General features: G+C 57.5%; 1 protein-coding gene across 1 annotated transcript; it reads left to right on the forward strand.

Moving 5' to 3' along the window:
- Window positions 1-293: 293 nt before the first annotated feature.
- On the forward strand, window positions 294-18,778 carry BCKDHA (branched chain keto acid dehydrogenase E1 subunit alpha). The gene is made up of 9 exons (XM_068527671.1): window positions 294-416; window positions 8,137-8,316; window positions 8,426-8,512; window positions 12,281-12,389; window positions 14,465-14,626; window positions 16,346-16,552; window positions 16,675-16,816; window positions 17,041-17,212; window positions 18,268-18,778. The coding sequence occupies exons 1-9, from the start codon at window positions 309-311 to the stop codon at window positions 18,436-18,438; spliced, it is 1,338 nt and encodes a 445-aa protein (XP_068383772.1). The 5' UTR covers window positions 294-308; the 3' UTR covers window positions 18,439-18,778.
- The last annotated feature ends 37 nt before the right edge of the window (window positions 18,779-18,815 follow it).

Consider the following 18,815-nt stretch of genomic DNA (forward strand, 5'->3'; position numbering starts at 1 on the left):
TGGACAGAAGAGAAGAGAGGGAAGGCCTTGACATGTCCTACCCGAGGTCCCCGGGCCCTGAAACCCTGAGGCTCTGGTCAGGTTGCCCTCTTCTTTGCCTGTTACAGGAACGACTGCGATGAGGCGGTCAGAGTAATTTTGGGGAAGCTAGATTGTTTTATTCACCTACATATGTGTCCTAGACACCGCAGGACTAGTAGCAGGTGGTTTCTTGGCAGGGTGATGCTGGCATTTGCGTCAGGCTTATGAAAGGGCAGCCCTAAGCTCGCCGAGGAGAGGGGCGGATCGGCGAGGGATTGTTAGCCAAGATGGCGGTGGCGGCTGCCGCGGCGAGGGTTTGGGGGTCAAGTCGAGGCTTGGGCCGGGTTGGCCTCCTGCTCCTGCGGCAGCCAGGGGCTCGTGGGCTGGCTAGATCAGTGAGTACCTGGGACACCAGGGAGTTTTCTCCAAGGAGGTATAGGGATGTTTACGCTGTCTTCAGAGTGGGGGGTTCCCTGTAGGGAGTGGAGGAAGGGCTGTTACAGAAGGGACAAGGGCTGGGAGAACCACTTGGAGAGGACACCCAAGGGAAGAACTTCCAGTTCCTTAGGAGGAGAAAAGCCAGGCAGCTCCTTTGTAACCCTGAGGGAGAGAGACAACTTGGAGAGAGCGAGGGAGTTTCTTATTAGTTGCCGCCGTTCCCCAGGGGAGGCCGCTTGGAGGACACGGGGGTGGGGGGGGGGAAGGTGTGACCTTTCCTCTCAGGGGTTGGAGAAAACTGCCTTTGTAAGGGACAGACTTTCTTCTCGGTAAAGACTCCCCCCCCCCCCCCCCCCCCCCCCCCGCTTCAAGGAGGAGAAAAGAGAGATCAGGTTTCCCGTCAGGGGCTTTTATGGTGCCCTTTGCTCCAACTCTGATTTTAAAATGAATTGCGTAAAAAAGTCGTTTGATCCTGTGCCCCCTGATAGAATGCCTTGTCGGTTTTGGTGACTGTACAGAGAAGATTGTCAATAAATATTTGTTGAATTAATGAGTGAGTGGGATCGGGGGCGGGGGGAGAGAGGTCCAGACAGAGCACTTAGCCCACATTTCGTAGAAACACTTGAGAAATGCCTTGTTTCTTGTCAAAAGTGTTAGGTTGATGCTGCTAATTGCTAGTTCACACAGCAGAGATCTAGTTAGGAGCCGTTATTTAGGAGAGAGGCTGGGGCTGAGAAAAGCTGTGAACTAAGATTTCGCATATAAGAGAGTCATGGTTAAGAAGATGGGCTCAGGAGCTAGACCATGTGGCGCCATGTCCCTAATCTGCCACTTTCCAGCTCTGTAGCTCTGGGCAAGGGACTGCTCCTCTCTGGACCTAATTTCCCCCTCTGTAAAATGCTAACAATGGCCACATCATAGGGTTGTGTAAATTAAATGTGTAAAGTGCTAAGAACAGGACCTGGTGCAATCGGAATGTCGGCCGCTGTTGAAAGTGAGGGTGGAGGGAAGGGACAGAAACTGGCCTCGGAGATGGGGGAGAAGAAAGGAGGTGACCTTGGGAGGGTCTGGATTGGTGAGGGCCTTGGCGGGAAATCTATCAAGATCTTGTGGGGTTGGGCCTGCCCATCTGATGCCCAAACCATTGGGAAGGGAAGATGGAATCTGGGAAGAAGCTCTTAGCTAGGGAGAGAAACGGGGGCAAGAAGATGGGCTGGGAGTGAGGTATGGGGACATCTAGGAAGGGAGTTGAAGCAGGTAATTTCCGAAGGGCTGCTGGAGCAAGATGGAGGTGGGAGAGTCCCTGCCTTTGGGCTGTTCTCCGTCAGTTTTTTTTTTTTTTTTTTGGAGCAGTCAGATTCCCCACAGCTGAGCTCCCTAGAGCCCATTGGTTGGGCCTGCGCGGTGGGGGTGGGCTGTACTGGGGCAGGAGTAGGGAAGGGTCATTCATGACTGATTAAATCCGCTTCCTTCCTGGCTCAGTCTCCTTGCTACCCTTCCCACCTAGTTCCCCTCTTTTTTTTTTTTTTTTTTTTTTTTGGCGGGTTGGATTGGGGGGAGCAGGAGGTCTTTCAGAGTCCCTACGTTTTGCTTATATATTTTTAGAGTCCCTGTTTTTTCTTCTCCACTTTTAAGTATTTGTTTTTTTCTTAAGATTTAAAAAGGAATTTTTCTTTTTTTTTGAGGGGAGGGAAGGCGTAGTAGCATTTAGTCAAAGATTTTTGAGCCTGATCTGGTCAATAGAACTTGTTATAATGGTAGGAGTGGTCTATATCTGTGTTGTCCAGTGCAGTAGCCACTAGCCACACGTGGCTACTGAGCACCTGAAATGTGGCTTAGCGTGACAGAGGAACTGAATTTCTCATTTAATTTTTTTAAAATAAATTTATTTATTTATTTATGGCTGCCTTGGGCTTTTTCTAATTGCGTTGAGCGGGGTCTACTCTTCCTTGTGGTGCGTGGGCTTCTCATTGCGGTGGCTTCTCTTGTTGCGGAGCACGGTCTCTAGGCGCGCGGGCTTCAGTAGTTGTGGCTCGTGGGCTCAGTAGTTGTGGCACGCGGGCTCTAGAGCGCAGGCTCAGTAGTTGTGGTGCACGGGCTTAGTTGCTCCGCGGCATGTGGGATCTTCCCGGACCAGGGCTCGAACCCGTGTCCCCGGCATTGGCAGGCGGATTCTTAACCACTGCACCACCAGGCAAGTCCTTGGCTAGTGTCTTAATGAAGAACTTTATCATTTATAGCGCCAACTGACACCATTATTGTATTTCATACTGCCATACTGCAAGGTATGTACTGGTAGTTTTCTTCTATTACAGGGGAGGAGACTGAAGCTCAGAGAGGTGAGGTCTGAACTTGGAGCTCCGGACTCCAAAGCCCAGTCTCTTTCCACAGTACCAGGCTGCCAGGAGGAGAAGGGGTAGGGCTTCGGTTCAGGTCTTGCAACATCCTGCTTAGTCCAGACCTGGTGTGTATCATCAGCCTCTGCCTGGGGCGGGTGGGAAGAGGGGGTGGGAAGAGCCGACCTCAGCCGCCATCATGCCCTCCCTTCACTGCTCTTCAGCCCCACTGGCCATTTCCCCCTTTCCTTGGATGAGCTCCTCCCACCCGGAGGCCTTTGTAGGGATATGGTCCTTCAGGTGTCAGGCTGAGAGCTCACTTCCTCAGAGAAGCTTTCCTGACCCCGTGACCGGTCTCAATGTGTAAAACAGGGGCAATAGCAGTACCTCCCTCAGAGATGCGGGGAGGGTTAAAGGAAACAGTTCTTAGGAAGCACTTACACATATATCCATGTGCTCGGTAAGGGCTCAAGAAATGGGGGCTGCTGTTTTCCTCCAGGAACAGTGAATCTGCTGTGGCCGTGACTGATGCAAGGAAAGGATGCTTCCCATCTTCAGTGGCTGGGGGAGCTTAGTGCTGCTAAAGCCCCCAGGTCCCCGAGGCTACAGAAAGCCTGATCCATCTCCACACTTCCCTGGCCTCCCCAGCCGGATCCCCCTGGAAGGGGAGGCCGCTTATGAGGCCACTGACATTCCTGAGCTGGAAGTAAAGCCAAGGTCAGCTTTGCACTGTTTGAGGCAGAGCGCCTGAGACTCCAGAGAGAGAGCAGGCTTGGCTGGCCTTAGCTGTCCTAGCTTCAGAGGACTCGGTTAACTGGCACCATCCACACAGCCTTCCCTGGCTGGACCCCACTCTTCTCTCCAGCTTCCCTGTAGTGGGCAGGCTGCCTGGCTTCATATCCTGACGTCACTGCTCATGATCTCCCTGGGTCATGGACAAGTCACCTAACCCCTCTGAGCCTCAGGGCCACCTGTGTGGTACGGAGGTGTGGTCATGGCGCCTGCTTCACCTGGGTGCCGTGCAGGTTCAGTGAGACACAGGCATCATACAGCAGGTGCCTGGTGTGGCGCCGAGGCACGTAGTTAAGTGCCGTGGTTAACGTGCTGCAGCCAGGTGGTCTCTAGGGTGCCGGGATCTCTCTTCTTGCCTCAGAGCCTTTGTCCTTCCCAAGGACTGACGTGTTCTCCCCCCAGCCTTTGCCTGGCTCACCCCTGCTCGTCCCTCAGGCCTCGGCTTCACTCCCCCTTCTCCAGGAAGCTTTTCCTCCTGCTGCATGTGATGCAACTAGTGAAAGGCTTCCTCCTCGAGCTATGGCAGGTGCTTTATACCCGCCTCACCACCAGCCAGTGAAATAGAAATTCTTATTTCCACAAGGGGACACGGGTTCAGGGAGACAGTCTCCTACCCAAGGTGACGTGGCTGGAAAGGGACAGAGCCAGGATTCAAACACAGGCCGCTTGGCTCTCCAGCCCTCATCCTACCCTGCCTGTGTGGTAACTAACCTCTCCGCGATCCTGCCTCCTCTGACATCGCCCCTCCCTGACTGTAACTTGTGTGTTCAGTGTCTGTCATCCGTCTCTCCCCGTCGTCCCCAGCCCTCAGTCCAGGGCCTGACTTGGAGCAAATATTCAGTGATTACTTGTTTGACCACTACGGTCATCAAGTACACTTGTTAGCTAGTCATATTTATCGAGTGTTTGTTACGTGTCAGGCACTGGGCTGAGCACTGTACACACGGGCTCTTTAAATCCTCAGGACCGGGCTTCCCTGGTGGCGCAGTGGTTGAGAGTCTGCCTGCCAATGCAGGGGACACGGGGACACGGGCTCGAGCCCTGGTCTGGGAAGATCCCACATGCCGCGGAGCAGCTAAGCCCGTGCGCCACAACTACTGAGCCTGCACTCTAGAGCCCACGAGCCACAACTACTGAGCCCTCATGCCACAGCTACTGAAGCCTGCGCGCCGAGAGCCCGTGCTCCGCAGCAAGAGAAGCCACCGCAGTGAGAAGCCTGCGCACCGCAACAAGTGGCCCCCATTGGCCGCAACTAGAGAAAGCCCGCGCACAGCAACGAAATAAATAAATAAATAAATAAATGCAGCCAAAAATAAATAAATAAATTTAAAAAAAACAAACACTGTAAAAAAATAAAAAAATCCTCAGGACCATCTGTGAGATAGATGCTCACACCGCCCTCGGTTTACACATGCGGAAACTGAGGCTCCGGGAGCGTAATTACACTCCCGAAGGCAGCAGTCAACTCCGAGTCCCTGCCCTTAACTGTGGCCCCATAGGGAGTGGCTCGAGGAGGGGCCACCCCAGTACCTGTGGGGCGGACCTTGGCCTTCCAGAACAGGTGTCTGTGACCTGTGTGGTAGGCGAGAGCGTGGCTTCAAGGCTTTGTGTAAATCTGTGCAGCTTCTGCCATTGTAGGTCACTGCCACCAGGACAAACCCACTCCCCCACCAAAAAGAAGGAAAAATGGGTGGAGACGCACACTTCCTCTGCAGGCATTTTAGCACCCACTCCCATTATGGAGCATTTCCTCAGGGCCAGGCACTGTGCCGAGCCCTTTGGTAGCTCAAGGAATCAACACAGTAACCGTGGGGTAGGTACCACCTTCATCTCTACAGGCCCAGGAAGAGGCGGCACGGCCAAAGCCCAACTCCAGGGTACAGGGGGCATCAAGGTACCCTGACCGTAGCTCTCCAGCCTCTGGAGGCAGACAGTCCTGCCCTGACACCAGGGTTTGTTCGGAGCCCCGTGACCCTGTCCTCCTGGCCCCTGGCCTCCCGTCCTAGAGCCCCTCCCCAGATGGCGTCTCCCCTGTGTCTCAGTCTCTCTCTGGAGTGTCCGCTGGGGCCTCGGTCTGGAATTACAATACAGTCTTGAGATGCAGTCAGCCCTTCTCCCCAACTCCTCTTTTCCCCATCTTCCCAGGGTGACAGTCAATTTCCTTTTTCCCATTTCCTGACCCTAGATTTTGGTTTTTTTTCCTCTTTTACCAATTTTTGAGCATGTAACGTGTCCTGTGCCTTTGCTGAACCCTTTGTGTGCCTTAGGAAATTTTTGCAGCAGCCCTCTGCAGCCTTTTCGCAGATAAGGAAATTCAGAGACACGGTGTTCTGCAGAGGGCTGTGCAGTGAGCTGAGAAATTGGAACCCAGGTCAGTCTGCTTCTAAGCCAGTGAACTTAACCGCTCATTCATCCGTTCGGTCAGTAATTGCCTGTTGAAGTGTGTGCTCTGTAAACTGATGTGGACATGCTCCTTGCCTCCCTGGAGCTTGTGATGTGTGTGGGAGATACACATGAGAGGAATGGATCCTCTAGGTGAATGGAAGGGTCCGGCCGCGTGAGCGCTCCGAAGGTGGAAGCACGGTCTGCGAGAGTTGGGCCACTGCCGTGCTGTTGTCAGGCCTGGACCCGCCCTGCCGTTGGGAGTATAATTTCCTTTATATCCTCACAATCATAAACGCAGATAAACGCACACGTTCACATTCCCCTGCTGGAACCTGGGACGGCCTCTTTGCCGCAATTAAAGGAGTGAGGGCGGGGAACACATTTGAGCACCCACGTGTGGGATCCAGCTCATGACAAGCCCAGACATTCTTCTTCAGCGCCTATTGGAAGTGAAGCCGCCAGTTACTGAGCTGAGAGGAACCTGGCGGCCGGTGGAAAGTAAAGATGCAGACGTGTGCCAAGTGGGCCAGCAGTGGCAGCCGGGGTTGGGGGCCTGGGTTTAGGGGTCTGGATGTCAGCCCTGCCCAGGTTTGAAGCCCAGTCCTGACTTATTTGTTTTAGCCCTGGGGCCTGGTGCAGGGAGGTTATATTACCTCCCTGAACCTGGGTTTCCTCGTCTGAAGGGCAACAGTACATACTCTCTGCCTCACGGATGTGCTCTGAGGACTCAGTGAGGGTTCTGCGTGCGGACCTCAGCCTGGTACCCGGCAAAGGCTTAATATAGGGGCGCTGTTGCAATCCTGAGACTAGTTCAAGGCATTCTAGCTCCAGTGCTGAGAAATGGAATTGGTTCCCTTCCTGGTGCACATGTAGGCTTCTCCCGGGCTTTCCCCAACAGGCCTCCTCTCAGCCGGGGTGGGGGTGTGTGTGATGCTTCCCACGGGACTCCTTCCCAGTTCCACAAGGGACGTGCCATTGCTCACTTTTTGCCTTTTGCGTGTCCTGTTAGCCCAGCTTCAAATGCTCTTTCCCTGACTCCTAGATATCCTTCAGGTCCCAGCTCTCATATCACTTCCTCAGGGGAACCTTACCCTCTTTCCACTCTGCTCTCGCCCCATGGCTTCTCCTGGGAGAATACGCATCACCCTCATCCGCTCGGTGTTACTTGTTGAGGCTCTATCTTCCTTGCTGGGCGGCAGGGACAGGTAGGTGTCTTGCCTCTCTTAGGTGCCCAGAACCCAGCACAGGCCGTGGAACGAAGCAGGTGCTCAAATATTTGTTGAATGAGTCAGTCTGGGCTCCTGAACTGGAGTGGAGAGGGTGGTAAAGTGTGTGGAGCAGTTTGCCAGGTGATGGGGAAAGAGGCCTTTAGTACAGAGAAGAGAGCAAGAGATTTGGTGGTAGAAACGATAGTCAGCATCTTTTTGAGCCTTTACTGTACGTACAAGTACTCTGATCGCCATTTTATACACGTGATTTTGTTTGAGCCGCGCAGTGTTTCCATGAGGTGTTCTCCATTTTACAGGTTGAGAAAGGGGAGATCTGAAGAGGGGAAGTCCCGTTCCCATGGTCACTCAGCAAGGGATTTGAACTTGGCAGGCTGACTCTTTAAGGGCTCACAGACATAAGCTCTAAGCTGGGTGGCCTCCTTGTGGGTAGAGGGGTCAGTAAAGAGCCCTTCTGGCTGACTGGAGGTCGCTGTGCAGGGGTGTGTGTGTGTCTGTGGTAGCCGTGGGAGACGGAGAGGACGGGGTAGCGGCGGTCATCCCTGGAGAGGCCTTGAATGCCAGGGTGAGGACTTTGGGCCTCTGATAATAACAGCTACTGGTTCTTGAGCTGCCTGCCACTTTATTAGATTATTTAACCTTTACAGCAACCCTGTGTGATAGATATTATGATTTTTTTCACCCCAATTTTACAGCTGAGGAGCTGAGACACAAAGCAGTTGTAGGAACTTGCCCAAAGTGTGACACATTGGGAAGGTGGCGGAGCCGGGATTCAGACCCTGTGCATCAGGCCCCAGAGTCCACCGCGGCTGTGGTGGCTTAATCACCAGGCCGTGCTGCCTGCCGCTGCGGGGTTGAGCCTACAGAACCTCTGCTGCTCCTGACATGGGTGTCTCCTCCCCCCCCCCCCCACCCCCCGCCCCGCCTTCTCTCCCCAGCATCCCCAGAGGCAGCAGCAGCACTTCTCGTCCCTGGATGACAAGCCCCAGTTCCCGGGGGCCTCAGCGGAGTTTATAGACAGGCTAGAGTTCATCCAGCCCAATGTCATCTCTGGGATCCCCATCTACCGCGTCATGGACCGGCAGGGCCAGATCATCAACCCCAGCGAGGATCCCCACGTGAGAGGCCGCTTCCTCCCCGACCCTGTGCCTCCATGCCCAGGCCCCTTGCCCGTCTCCTCCCCTCTGGTCCCACCTGGCCCACATCTGTCTGTGCCTCCATCTGCAGCTGCCCCAGGAGAAGGTGCTCAAGTTCTACAAGACCATGACGCTACTCAACACCATGGACCGCATCCTCTATGAGTCCCAGAGACAGGTGCGTGGGGAAGGGCTGGGGAGAGGGGCATGGGACTACCTGAGGTCCCCCTACCTGTGTTTGGGCCACAAGACAGCTCCCAAGGAGGAGGGAGTGGAATGGAGATCCTTGTCTTGAGGTGCTTAGAGCTCTTGGGGTTCTGCTGGGGCTCTGGAGGAAGAGGGTGGGAGGGTCCTGCCCGAGGGCAGAAGGGTGGACCAGATCACGGAAAGCCTACTGTACGCCGGGCTGGGGGCGTAGCTGTGCTGGGAGAGGGCAGGCAGGAGAAGACTGGACTCCCCTTCCTCTCGGGCACTCACAGTCCTGAGAAACAGGGCGGCTCTCGGTGCTTCCGGGAGTGCGCGTGTCCAGTGTGCTGCGGTGCGACGCTCTAGCGTCAGCCGACAGAGACCCAGTCAAAGCAGTGTCAGCAAAGCGGGAATTGGTTGACTCGACTGACTGCAAGTCCATAAGGCCCTGTTCCAGGCACAGCTGGACCCAGGGGGCTCAGAACATGTTTTCAGACCTGTTTCTCTCTCTGAGTGTCTTTTCTACTCTCCTTTGCCTTGGCTTCCTTCATTCTCAAGCTGCGGTGGTCTCTGGAAGCTCCAGATTCACGGAGAGGTGGCAGAGAAAGGGTTCCGGGTACGGGCTCTGGAGCGAGACTGCAGTTAGGGTCCGCATTCTGTCACTCTCTAGCTTTGTGGCCCTGGGAAAGTTGCTTGGCGTTTCAGTGCTTCAGTGTTCTCGTCTCTAGCTACTGTATGGGGTTGCTGTGAGGATTGATGGTGGCCTCCGTAATGGCCTTAGGAACAGTGAAACTGGCATTTGTCATGGATACCAGCCTTGCAATTATTATCCTTTCTGTTTAGCAGTGGAAAGAGAATGTCTGGTCCCTAATGTTCCAGCAAAAGGCCCAGAGCTGATGCTTATTGGCCAGGCTTTGGTCACAGACCCCCTCCTTGAGCCAGCCCATGTGATTGACCGGCCAAGCTGGGGCCACGTGCCCATCCCCAGGAACCGAGGGAGCAGAGGCCTGGAGTCCGCCCCTCCCAGGCTGCGGAGACAGAGCAGGAGCCTGGGGTTCGTGTTAGAAAAGCGGGAAGAACGCTGGGCAGGCTCGTCCTCAGGAGTGGGGATGGGCTTGGGAATCTGCACTTGTATCAGGCCCCCAGGTGACCCCCCTGTGACCCGACTGTGGACTGAAAGCGCGAGGCCCACGGAAGACAGTTCGGAGCAGATCAGGCGGGCAGCCAGCTCCCTGGTTCTCTTGCTCACGGGAGCACCGTGTGTGGGTTCTCCGCCCAGCCCAGAAGCTTCCCTTGGCTCCTCCCGTCCACGGCATCAACCCCTGCCCTTCCTGTCCAGCCTGCCTCCCACTCACTGTGGCCTCGGCCGTCTGCTCCCCTCTGCGTGGCCTCAGTGCCAGGCCACCCCTCCCACCCTCTCTCACATGCCTGGGCTCCTTCCTGACCCCTGGGTTGGCTGCGCAGACGGGGGCTTTGGAACCTGACGGGCGTGGGTCCAGTCACAGATGTGACTTCAGGCAGGTGATTTTTCTTGTCTTTGCCTCGGTTTCTTTAGTGTATTAAAACATAGAAATAACAAGAGAACCCACCCCGCCCCACCCCACCGGGTGGGGGTGGGAATTCTGTGAGACCCGGCATGTCAAGCCCCTTGCCCATTGGCTGACACAGGGAACCCTCAGTAAGATCAGCTCAGCCATCAGGTTTCAGCCTTCCTTAGCTAGGGTTATCCCAGCAGCCCCCCATCCCAACAGAAATAAAAGCAGTAGTTTAAACAGATTAATAGGTTTTTTGTCTTGCATGAAAGAAATGTGAAAATAGGTGGTCGGGGCTGGTATGGTGGCACCACAATGTCACTGGATACCCAGCACTGGCTTCTAGCCTCCAGGGCCCCTCATAAACCAAATGGCTGCTGGAGCCTCCTCCATCATGTCTCGTTCCAGGCAGGAGGTAGAAGGAAGGTGGAAGGTCAAACGTGGCACCGCCCAGCTATCTCCCCACACCCACATTTATAGAACTTTCCAGGCAGTCCCACCAAATAACATCACACGTTTCATCGGTCACTCCCAGCTGCAAGGGAGACTGAGAAAGTAGTCTTTTAGTCCGGGCAGGTGCTGTCTGTGGTGGAATGAGATCTGTTAGCAAAGAGGAAGAGGGATCTGATACCGGGTAGGCAACCAGGGACCTCTGCCACTAGCCCAGGTCCCGTCTCCTCAGGGGGCCCCCCTCTCAGGCTCCTCCCCACACCAACCTCGACAGCCCTGCCAGGCCCTCAGCACCCAGCATCGGCCCCACTCATCGCTTTTAATTGGCTCCCCACTTGGAAGAAGGTGTTGTTCATCTGGCTCCCCCACTGCGACAGGAGGCCCCTGCGGCACACATGAGGCCTGGGCACAGGGCGTCCTGCGGCTGCTGACCCGGTTGGCTCCATTTTTACCTTACATCCAGTCCTGCTTACCTCCACCTCTGTGCCAGGGCTCCCGGATCTCCAGCCAGACTTTACCTCTTAGCCCCCGATCTACTTGGCTTCTCACCCTGGGTGTCCCTCACCAAATTCAGCCCGTCCAGACTTGACCTCAGCACCTTCCCCCCCCCCCCCCCCCCCCCGGACCTGCTCCTCTTCCGCCCTTAGGCCATTTCTCAGTGACGGTACCGCCGTCCACCCATTTGCCCAAACTGGAGACCTACTGGTATTCCCTGTCCCCTCCCACCCCCTCACTATCACTTTCCCCTCTCATTCACTCTGCCCTTAGGTATTTAGTTAGAAATCCATTCTGCTGCTCAGCACCACCATCAGGAACCCAGACTTCCTCCCTTTCTGCTTCACCGTCGTGGCCGACTTGGCTTCCGCCCTGTGCTTGTTGCCTCACGTTCACAAGATGGCTGCCACAGGTCCAGGCTTCATGGCTGTGTGCAAACCTGGAGGGAGGGGGTGGCAACAGCTGCAGTGATCTCTTTTATCAAGAAAGCAAAAGCAGATTTCCACTTAATTCTCTGGCTGGAACTTGTGTCCTGTGGTCGCTTCTGACTGTAAGGGAGGCTGGGAACATATTTTTCCAGGCTCTGGGATTAGGGGGCTCAGGAGAATGGAGTTGCCCTGGGCACCGGTGCAGCGAACCAACAGGGGCTGCTGCTACCTGCACCGCTCACTCTGCTTCTCAAGACTCTCAGCCATCCTCTCCCTGCCGCCTGCCACCACCAGGCCAGGCCGCGCCCCCTCCCACCTGGCGCTTGGTGCTCATTCCTGTCTTCTCCATCCGTTCCCACGTGGTAGCCTGGGAGACATTTTTAAAACATCTCTCCCCTGAGAACTGTTGGCAGGTTACCATCGTCCTCAGGGAAAAGTCCGGATACGTCATTCCCTGCGCCACCTGGGCCCTGCCTCTCTCTCCCTCCTCTTCGTTCTCCACCCCTCCCACTTTATGTCCCAGCCCTTTTGACCTCATGGCCTTTCTTGTTCTCTCTGCCTGGAAACCTCCACCCTCCCTGCCTTTGCTGGGCGTAGGCCTTGCTCCTCGATGCCCCTCCACAGTGGGGCGGGTACCCCTTCAGCCCCCATCACGCAGCCCCATCACCCTGGCTCTAACCAGCCTGGCGGTTCCTCTGTGAAGGCAGGAACGCCAGCATGGCCTGGCCCAGAGCCGGCCTTCAGGAAGCATCTGTTGAATCACAGAGTAATCAGAAGTTGGTCAGTGTTTGGATGTTTCTCTGTCATCGCCCAGTCTAACTGAACCCGGCCCTCTGGGCCCTCCTCCACCCCCAGGGCCGGATATCCTTCTACATGACCAACTATGGTGAGGAGGGGACGCACGTGGGGAGTGCAGCAGCCCTGGACAACACGGACCTGGTGTTTGGCCAGTACCGGGAGGCAGGTACGTCTGCCCGTGGCCCGCCCCTGTGGCGCAGGTGCCAGGGACCTGGGTCTGTGGTCCCCATCGAGACAGGTCAGGCCCAGTCCCTCCTGCTGTGAAGGCGAGGCCCACGTTAGTTACCAGTGTGCTCTTCTGGGAGCGGCACCTCGCCAGGGAGGCCTAAGGGGGCTTCCCCTCCGCGGAGGCCCGGCAGTGTTGTAGTTAAGAGCCTGTGCTCCTGACCATTCCATGCCCTGCCGGTGACCAGCTGTTCGATTTGGGGCGAGTCACTTCCGTTCTCCGAGCCTCAGTTTTCTCATCTTTGAAATAGAGATTAGGATGGGATGGCAACCCCTTGCGCTGCGGGGCTGCCGGGAGCCTGCAGTGAGGTCAGGCCGAGCTGGCCTCTTCCCAGGTGCCGTATCCTTCACGCAGCCGAAGCAGACGGGCGGGCGTGTTCCAGCCTGGGAGCCGCTAACTTCTGAGTGAACGAGGGAGAGGATGGAAGGAGCAGCGACTAGGCATGAAGAAAACGGATGAGTGTTAAGGAGAGACGGGGTGCAGGAGTGAGCCCGGGGGGCTGAGGCTGGGGTTCCAGAGCAGTTGTTGGCATGGGGCCCAGCAGGGGAGCCAGATCTGACCCCTCCTCTCAGGCGCTGCACGATCTTGGGCAGGTTGCTTAACTGCTCCTTGCCTCAGTTTCCTCATCTACAGTGGGAGACGGTGAACCCTCCCAAGATGGTTGTTGAGGGGTTTCACAGGGCAGATGACACAAAGCCCTCAGCACAGGGCCTGGCGTGGGGTAAGCACTCGGAGTCGGAGGCGATGTCGTGACCAAGGCCTCTCACCCGGGGGCAGCTCTTCAGTGGGCAGGTGTGGCCTGGCCAGGCTGGCTGCCCGGAGCGCTCCCTGGACCAGCACAGCCTTCCAGTCTGCTCTCGGACTATCTACTGTCTCAGCTGCACCAGACCCCCCACCCCACATGCTCCAGGGGAACAGACGCCCTGCGATACTGTCCGTGGTTCCGCATCATTAGATTTGCCTGGGCACTGGGCCGCAAGCCAGGCCCCTGCCACGTTTGCTAAGTGCTTCGCACTGTTTCTGCTGAGGGGATCTCTCTGGGGAGGGCTCCAAGCAGGGCCTGGAGCGAGGGTCCTGGAGTTACGGGCGGCCGCTGGGCTCTGCACACGGGGGCTGTTTGGGCCCCGGCCGCCTCTGCAGGAGTGAGCCGTCCTGTACCAAGGGTCATGGAAGGCCCTGCATCCAGGCAGCTGCCGAGGGCGCCTGTGCGGGGCAAGGAGGAAAGGCAGGCCCCGCTTGTCCCAGTCCTGACTGGGCAGCTACTTCCGCGTGTGACTCTGTCTCCTGTGAAGTGGGGAGAACGAGGGCACTGAGAACCGTAGCGCTCACTGAGCTGTCCTCAGTGCTGGAAACCCTGCAGCCTGTGTCGGTCCCCCTTGCAGCAGAGTGGAGGCCCCTGCCCACCTCCCACTGGAGCGGCCGCAAGGAACCCCCGCCAGCCCCACCAGCTGTGCGAGCCAGGTGGTGCGAAGCTTGGGTCACAGAGGTGCGACCTTGTGGCGCCTTTGATGACGAGGTGGGCGTCCACCGGGGTTTTGTTTGAAGAAAGGATTTTACTGCCATGAGCAGGTTTGAATATTTCCTCTAGTCCACAGGTTGTGAGCCCGGCCCGTACTTTTATTTGGTTCATATGATGATTTTGTTTTTAAGTAGATGAATTAGTGGAAATGCTTAAAAATCAGGTAGCTTCCCCTCCTCTCCCCTAGCGCCCCCCCCCACCCCAAAAAAGCAAGCTGGATTGCTCCTTTTGAAAAACTGGACCATCTGGCATCCCTGGGCAGAGGTTAGTTGGTTTGAACAGCAGCCTCCGTCTTGAGGCAGGCCTGTGCTTTCTGCTCTGCCCCCCTGCTTCCTGCACCCTCCTGGTCCCTATAAGCATCCGAACGCGCCTTCCCTGCTGTAGTACAGTCAGCGGAACAGGTCCCGGGCAGGAAGGGCCTGGCCCAGGGGCCCTCACAGGGTTGGCCTGTCCCGCCTACCACCCGCCACGGTAACCCTGCCTTCTCCTGCACCAGGTGTGCTCATGTACCGGAACTACCCCCTGGAACTGTTCATGGCCCAGTGCTACGGCAACGTGAGCGACCTGGGCAAGGGGCGCCAGATGCCCGTCCACTATGGCTGCAGGGAGCGCCATTTCGTCACCATCTCCTCTCCACTGGCCACGCAGATCCCTCAGGGTGAGGATGCATGCCCCGGGCCCCGCACACGCAGTCTGACGTCGTTACCCTGCTCGGGCCCTAGCCTCCTCCATCCCTTCTGGGGGCTTCCAGGTGGCGTCACGGTCCTAGCGCTGGTCTGGGCTCTAGACTTACAAGACCCCTCTTGAATGGGACCCTCGTAGGAGGGCTCTAGTGGGGTCTCTGCCCCATTCAGCAAGCTTGAGCAGGCACAATCACGCTCTCAGTTTCCCATGCTTGTGCCCCCCCTGTGTCCATTCACCGGCACAGCCAGCTGCGTGGGACTGAGCGTGTGCCAGCTTCCTTACTAAAGGTCACCCGGCAGGTAGCAAGGAGAGTAGGCACTCAAATCGGGGACCATGTGGCTCCAGAGCCTGGGTTCTCCACCCCGGCCCTGCCCTGCCTCTGTCCTGAGTGACTGCCCTAAAGCTTACTCCGCAAGCCCACGATGCTTACCGCAGTCGGTGTGGCTTCTGTTAAAGGTGACTGCTTGTGAAGCAGACCCGCCAGGGGCAGGGCTGCGGCCACACAGTGCAAAAACAGGGATGTGGACAGCCCCCGCCCCCCGCCCTGTGGAGCCTGCACTCGGTCGAGGGTCAGTCTGCTCCAGGGCAGACACATGAGCTGATGTGTACAGGGCTTAGCAGAGTGCCTGGCACGTCAGAGGGCCCTGGGCACGTTCGCCCGGTGTGTTCTAACAGGAGCAGTTTGTGTCTGAGGTGGGAGGCGGACAGGGCAGCTTTCTGGGAGGAGGCAGCATTTTCACTGATTTCCATTTCGTAGGCTTTCCATAAGGTGGGGCCTGGCCCTCATCTTCCATTTGGGTGACCAGTTAAGTCACTCAGTTGGCCAGCGTACGGAGTCCGTGCTGTGTGCTGGGTGCCATTCTAGGTGCATTGAACAGAGGCAGCAAACACCTCAGCCTTCCTGGTGCTGCCACTGGTGGGAGAGACGGACAGTAAACAGGATGAAGTAACACATGGAGTATGTCAGGGGTGATAAGGCCCGCAGGGAAAAGTAAAGCTGAGAGGGAGCGGTTCTTGACAGGGGAAGGTGGGGACAGGTGTCCCCAGGTGACAGTACAGACCAGAAGGAGGTGAGAGAGGGAGCCACTCGGGATCTGGAGGCGGGTGCCTGCTCGATGATGTGTCGGAGGTGCCAGGAGGAGCCAGTGGGGCAGGTGTGGAGGGAGGGGTGCGCACAGGTGGGGTCTCAGGCTGTCGCCTTTTGAAGACACTTTGACCCAGAGTGGACCCGAGCTGGGGGAGGGGGAGGAGCCGCTGCAGAACCACCTGCCGGCTCTGCTGCTGCCCCGAGGGTAACAGGCTGGGTGGGGGGAGCAGGGAGCTGGGGAGGAGGCTGCTGGGGCCAGAGGTGGGGCCGGGACAGCCAGGGAGGGGTTAAGGGCTGGGGAGAAGCGGTCAGATTCTGGCTCCGTTTTGAAGGTTGAGCGGGCATGGGGGCGTGGCAGAAAGTCAGGAGTCAAAGATGCTGAAGTTTGTGGCCTGAGCAGTTGGAAGGACAGAGCTGCCGTCAGCCGAGGGGAGGAGACTGTGGGCGGGGCAGCTCCTGGGGGAGCGGGAGGGGCGGCTCAGGTGTTTTCTTTCCCCTCAGAGCCTGGTAACAGCTAGCCTGAGGGCCGGAGCCCCGGCTGGGGTGCGAGGGTGTGGATGCGGGGAGGGTATGAGTGCAGGGAGACGCGTGTCTCTGCTCCTGCAGCGGTGGGGGCAGCCTACGCGGCCAAGCGAGCCAACGCCAACAGGGTCGTCATCTGTTACTTCGGAGAGGGCGCGGCCAGTGAGGGGGACGCCCACGCCGGCTTCAACTTCGCCGCCACCCTCGAGTGCCCCATCATCTTCTTCTGCCGGAACAACGGCTACGCCATCTCCACGCCCACCTCCGAGCAGTACCGCGGGGATGGCATCGGTACGGGCCCTGGTGGTTGCTCCCCGCCCTGCCTGCGCCCTCTCCTTCCTCCCCTCTCTCCCCACTCCCTGCTCCTGTCCCACCTGAGCCCTGGGGCCTGACCTGCCTCCCTGTCCCTACAGCGGCTCGAGGCCCGGGATACGGCATCCTGTCCATCCGCGTGGACGGCAATGATGTGTTTGCTGTGTACAACGCCACCAAGGAGGCCCGGCGGCGGGCCGTGGCGGAGAACCAGCCCTTCCTCATTGAGGCCATGACCTACAGGTGCCTGCCGCGCCCCCCCGTCGGCCCCCAGCCTCGACCGCTGCTCCCCTCAGCACCTCCCCCACATTGATCACCGTCCCCGCGGCACGACCCCACTGCCCTGTACCGCGTAGCCCCTTCCGGCCTTTATTCCATCTCCCCCCTTCTCCCCTAGTCCACCACTTCCTTCCTGACCTTCACCTGAGGGCCGCCAGCCTGACCCTGGGTCCCCCTCCCGCTGGTAGGATCGGGCACCACAGCACCAGTGACGACAGCTCGGCGTACCGCTCAGTGGATGAGGTCAATTACTGGGACAAGCAGGACCACCCCATCTCCCGGCTGAGGCACTACCTGCAGAGCTGTGGCTGGTGGGGCGACGAGCAGGAGAAGGCCTGGAGGAAGCAGTCCCGCAAGAAGGTGAGGAAGGGCCGCCCTCTGTTGGAAACCACCCCAGGGGTCGTGTTCTGGGATGGTGTGTCACAGAGAACCCTGGAAGGATGGAGGGCTGGGGCTTGGGGGCCATTGAACTGGCAGTCTCGGGGGTAACCCTGGTGACGTCTCTAATGTCATGATGCCAGGACACGTGCACCTCAGCCGTGTTCTGCCCTCAGCTCCTTCGCCTCTGGAGAGGGATACTGGGGTACCCACCTCAGAAGCTTGTCTGAGGGTTTGTATCTGATCCAGATGGGGTGTAAGTGTCCTCCAGAGTCTGTGCACTGCCCTCCTCGGCCCTGGTCATCAGACACCAGAAGCACTGCGGCCCAGTGGGCAGGGCAGACCCTGGTGTCGGGCAGCATGTGCTTCCTGGCTCTGCCCCTGACCACGTCATCGTGGGCACGTCCCTTCTCTTCTCTGTGCCTCGGTTTCCTCACCTCTGAGCTGCCTGCTTCTTAGGGCTGCTGAGAGGCTGAATCAATTCCATACTCTTAGTATAGTGCCTGGTTCTGCTAAGGATGGAGATGCTGGGATTTGGGACATTAGTTGTCACCACTATTTTTTTTTCTTTTTTTTTTTTTAAATTTGTTAAATTTATTTATTTTTGGCTGCGCTGGGTCTTCGTTGCCGCGTGCGGTCCTTCTCTAGTTGCAGCGAGCGGGGGCTACTCTTAGTTGTGGTGTGTGGGCTTCTCATTGCGGTGGCTTCTCTTTGTCGTGGAGCACGGGCTCTAGGCGCGCGGGCTTCAGTAGTTGTGTCGCACAGGCTCAGTAGTTGTGGCGCACGGGCTTTGTTGCTCCGCGGCACGTGGGATCTTCCCGGACCAGGGCTCGAACCTGTGTCCCCCGCATTGGCAGGCGGATTCTTAACCACTGCGCCACCAGGGAAGCCCGTCACCACTATTACGATGATTATTTCCATTGTCCACGTGGGAGCTTGAGGCTCAGGGGGCTTAACCCCTCGCCAGGATCCCACAGGTAGGAAGCAGTTTCCTGGGTGAGAGGTCGGCTGCCTGCCCACTGCCGCTTGTCCCCCAGGTGATGGAGGCCTTTGAGCAGGCCGAGCGGAAGCTGAAGCCCAGCCCCAACCTGCTCTTCTCAGATGTGTATCAGGAGATGCCTACGCAGCTCCGCAAGCAGCAGGAGTCTTTGGCCCGTCACCTCCAGACCTATGGGGAACACTACCCCCTGGATCACTTCGAGAAGTGAGGCTACTTGCCCCGTCCCCACCTTCCTCAGCTCTGCCTCTGAGGGGCAGAGGCGACGGGCAGGATGCTACCCCCTTCCCCTGACAGCTCCCTCCAACGTACTCGGGCCAGGGCAGTACTTGGGGCGGCTCCTGCTCCTCTAGGCTGTTACATTGGTGGGGCCTTGGTCAGTCTCTTCTTCGCCTTTAGTTACAGGGTCTTCTCCCAGGGGCTGGGCAAGGGCACCTGCAGGACCGGAAGCCCCTCAGGCCTGGGGGTGGACGAGGCAGGTCAGCCTGCGGAACTTACTCAGAGTGAGAGGGGGTCAGCAGGTAGTGAATAAACTATGTCTCTGCATTTGGCTCCATGCTACCTCTGGTTTCTGTTTCCTGGAGTTTG

The sequence above is a fragment of the Eschrichtius robustus genome, chromosome 19, assembly GCF_028021215.1.
Source record: "Eschrichtius robustus isolate mEscRob2 chromosome 19, mEscRob2.pri, whole genome shotgun sequence".
NCBI classification, from domain to species: domain Eukaryota; kingdom Metazoa; phylum Chordata; class Mammalia; order Artiodactyla; family Eschrichtiidae; genus Eschrichtius; species Eschrichtius robustus.

What these genes read in the sequence shown, in the direction of transcription:
- BCKDHA (XM_068527671.1), top strand. Translation starts at nt 309, where the DNA reads ATGGCGGTGGCGGCTGCCGCGGCGAGGGTTTGGGGGTCAAGTCGAGGC. An exon ending in TCTATGAGTCCCAGAGACAG is followed by an intron (nt 8,513 to 12,280) that starts GTGCGTGGGGAA and finishes CTCCACCCCCAG; the next exon opens with GGCCGGATATCCTTCTACAT. An exon ending in GGAAGCAGTCCCGCAAGAAG is followed by an intron (nt 17,213 to 18,267) that starts GTGAGGAAGGGC and finishes CTTGTCCCCCAG; the next exon opens with GTGATGGAGGCCTTTGAGCA.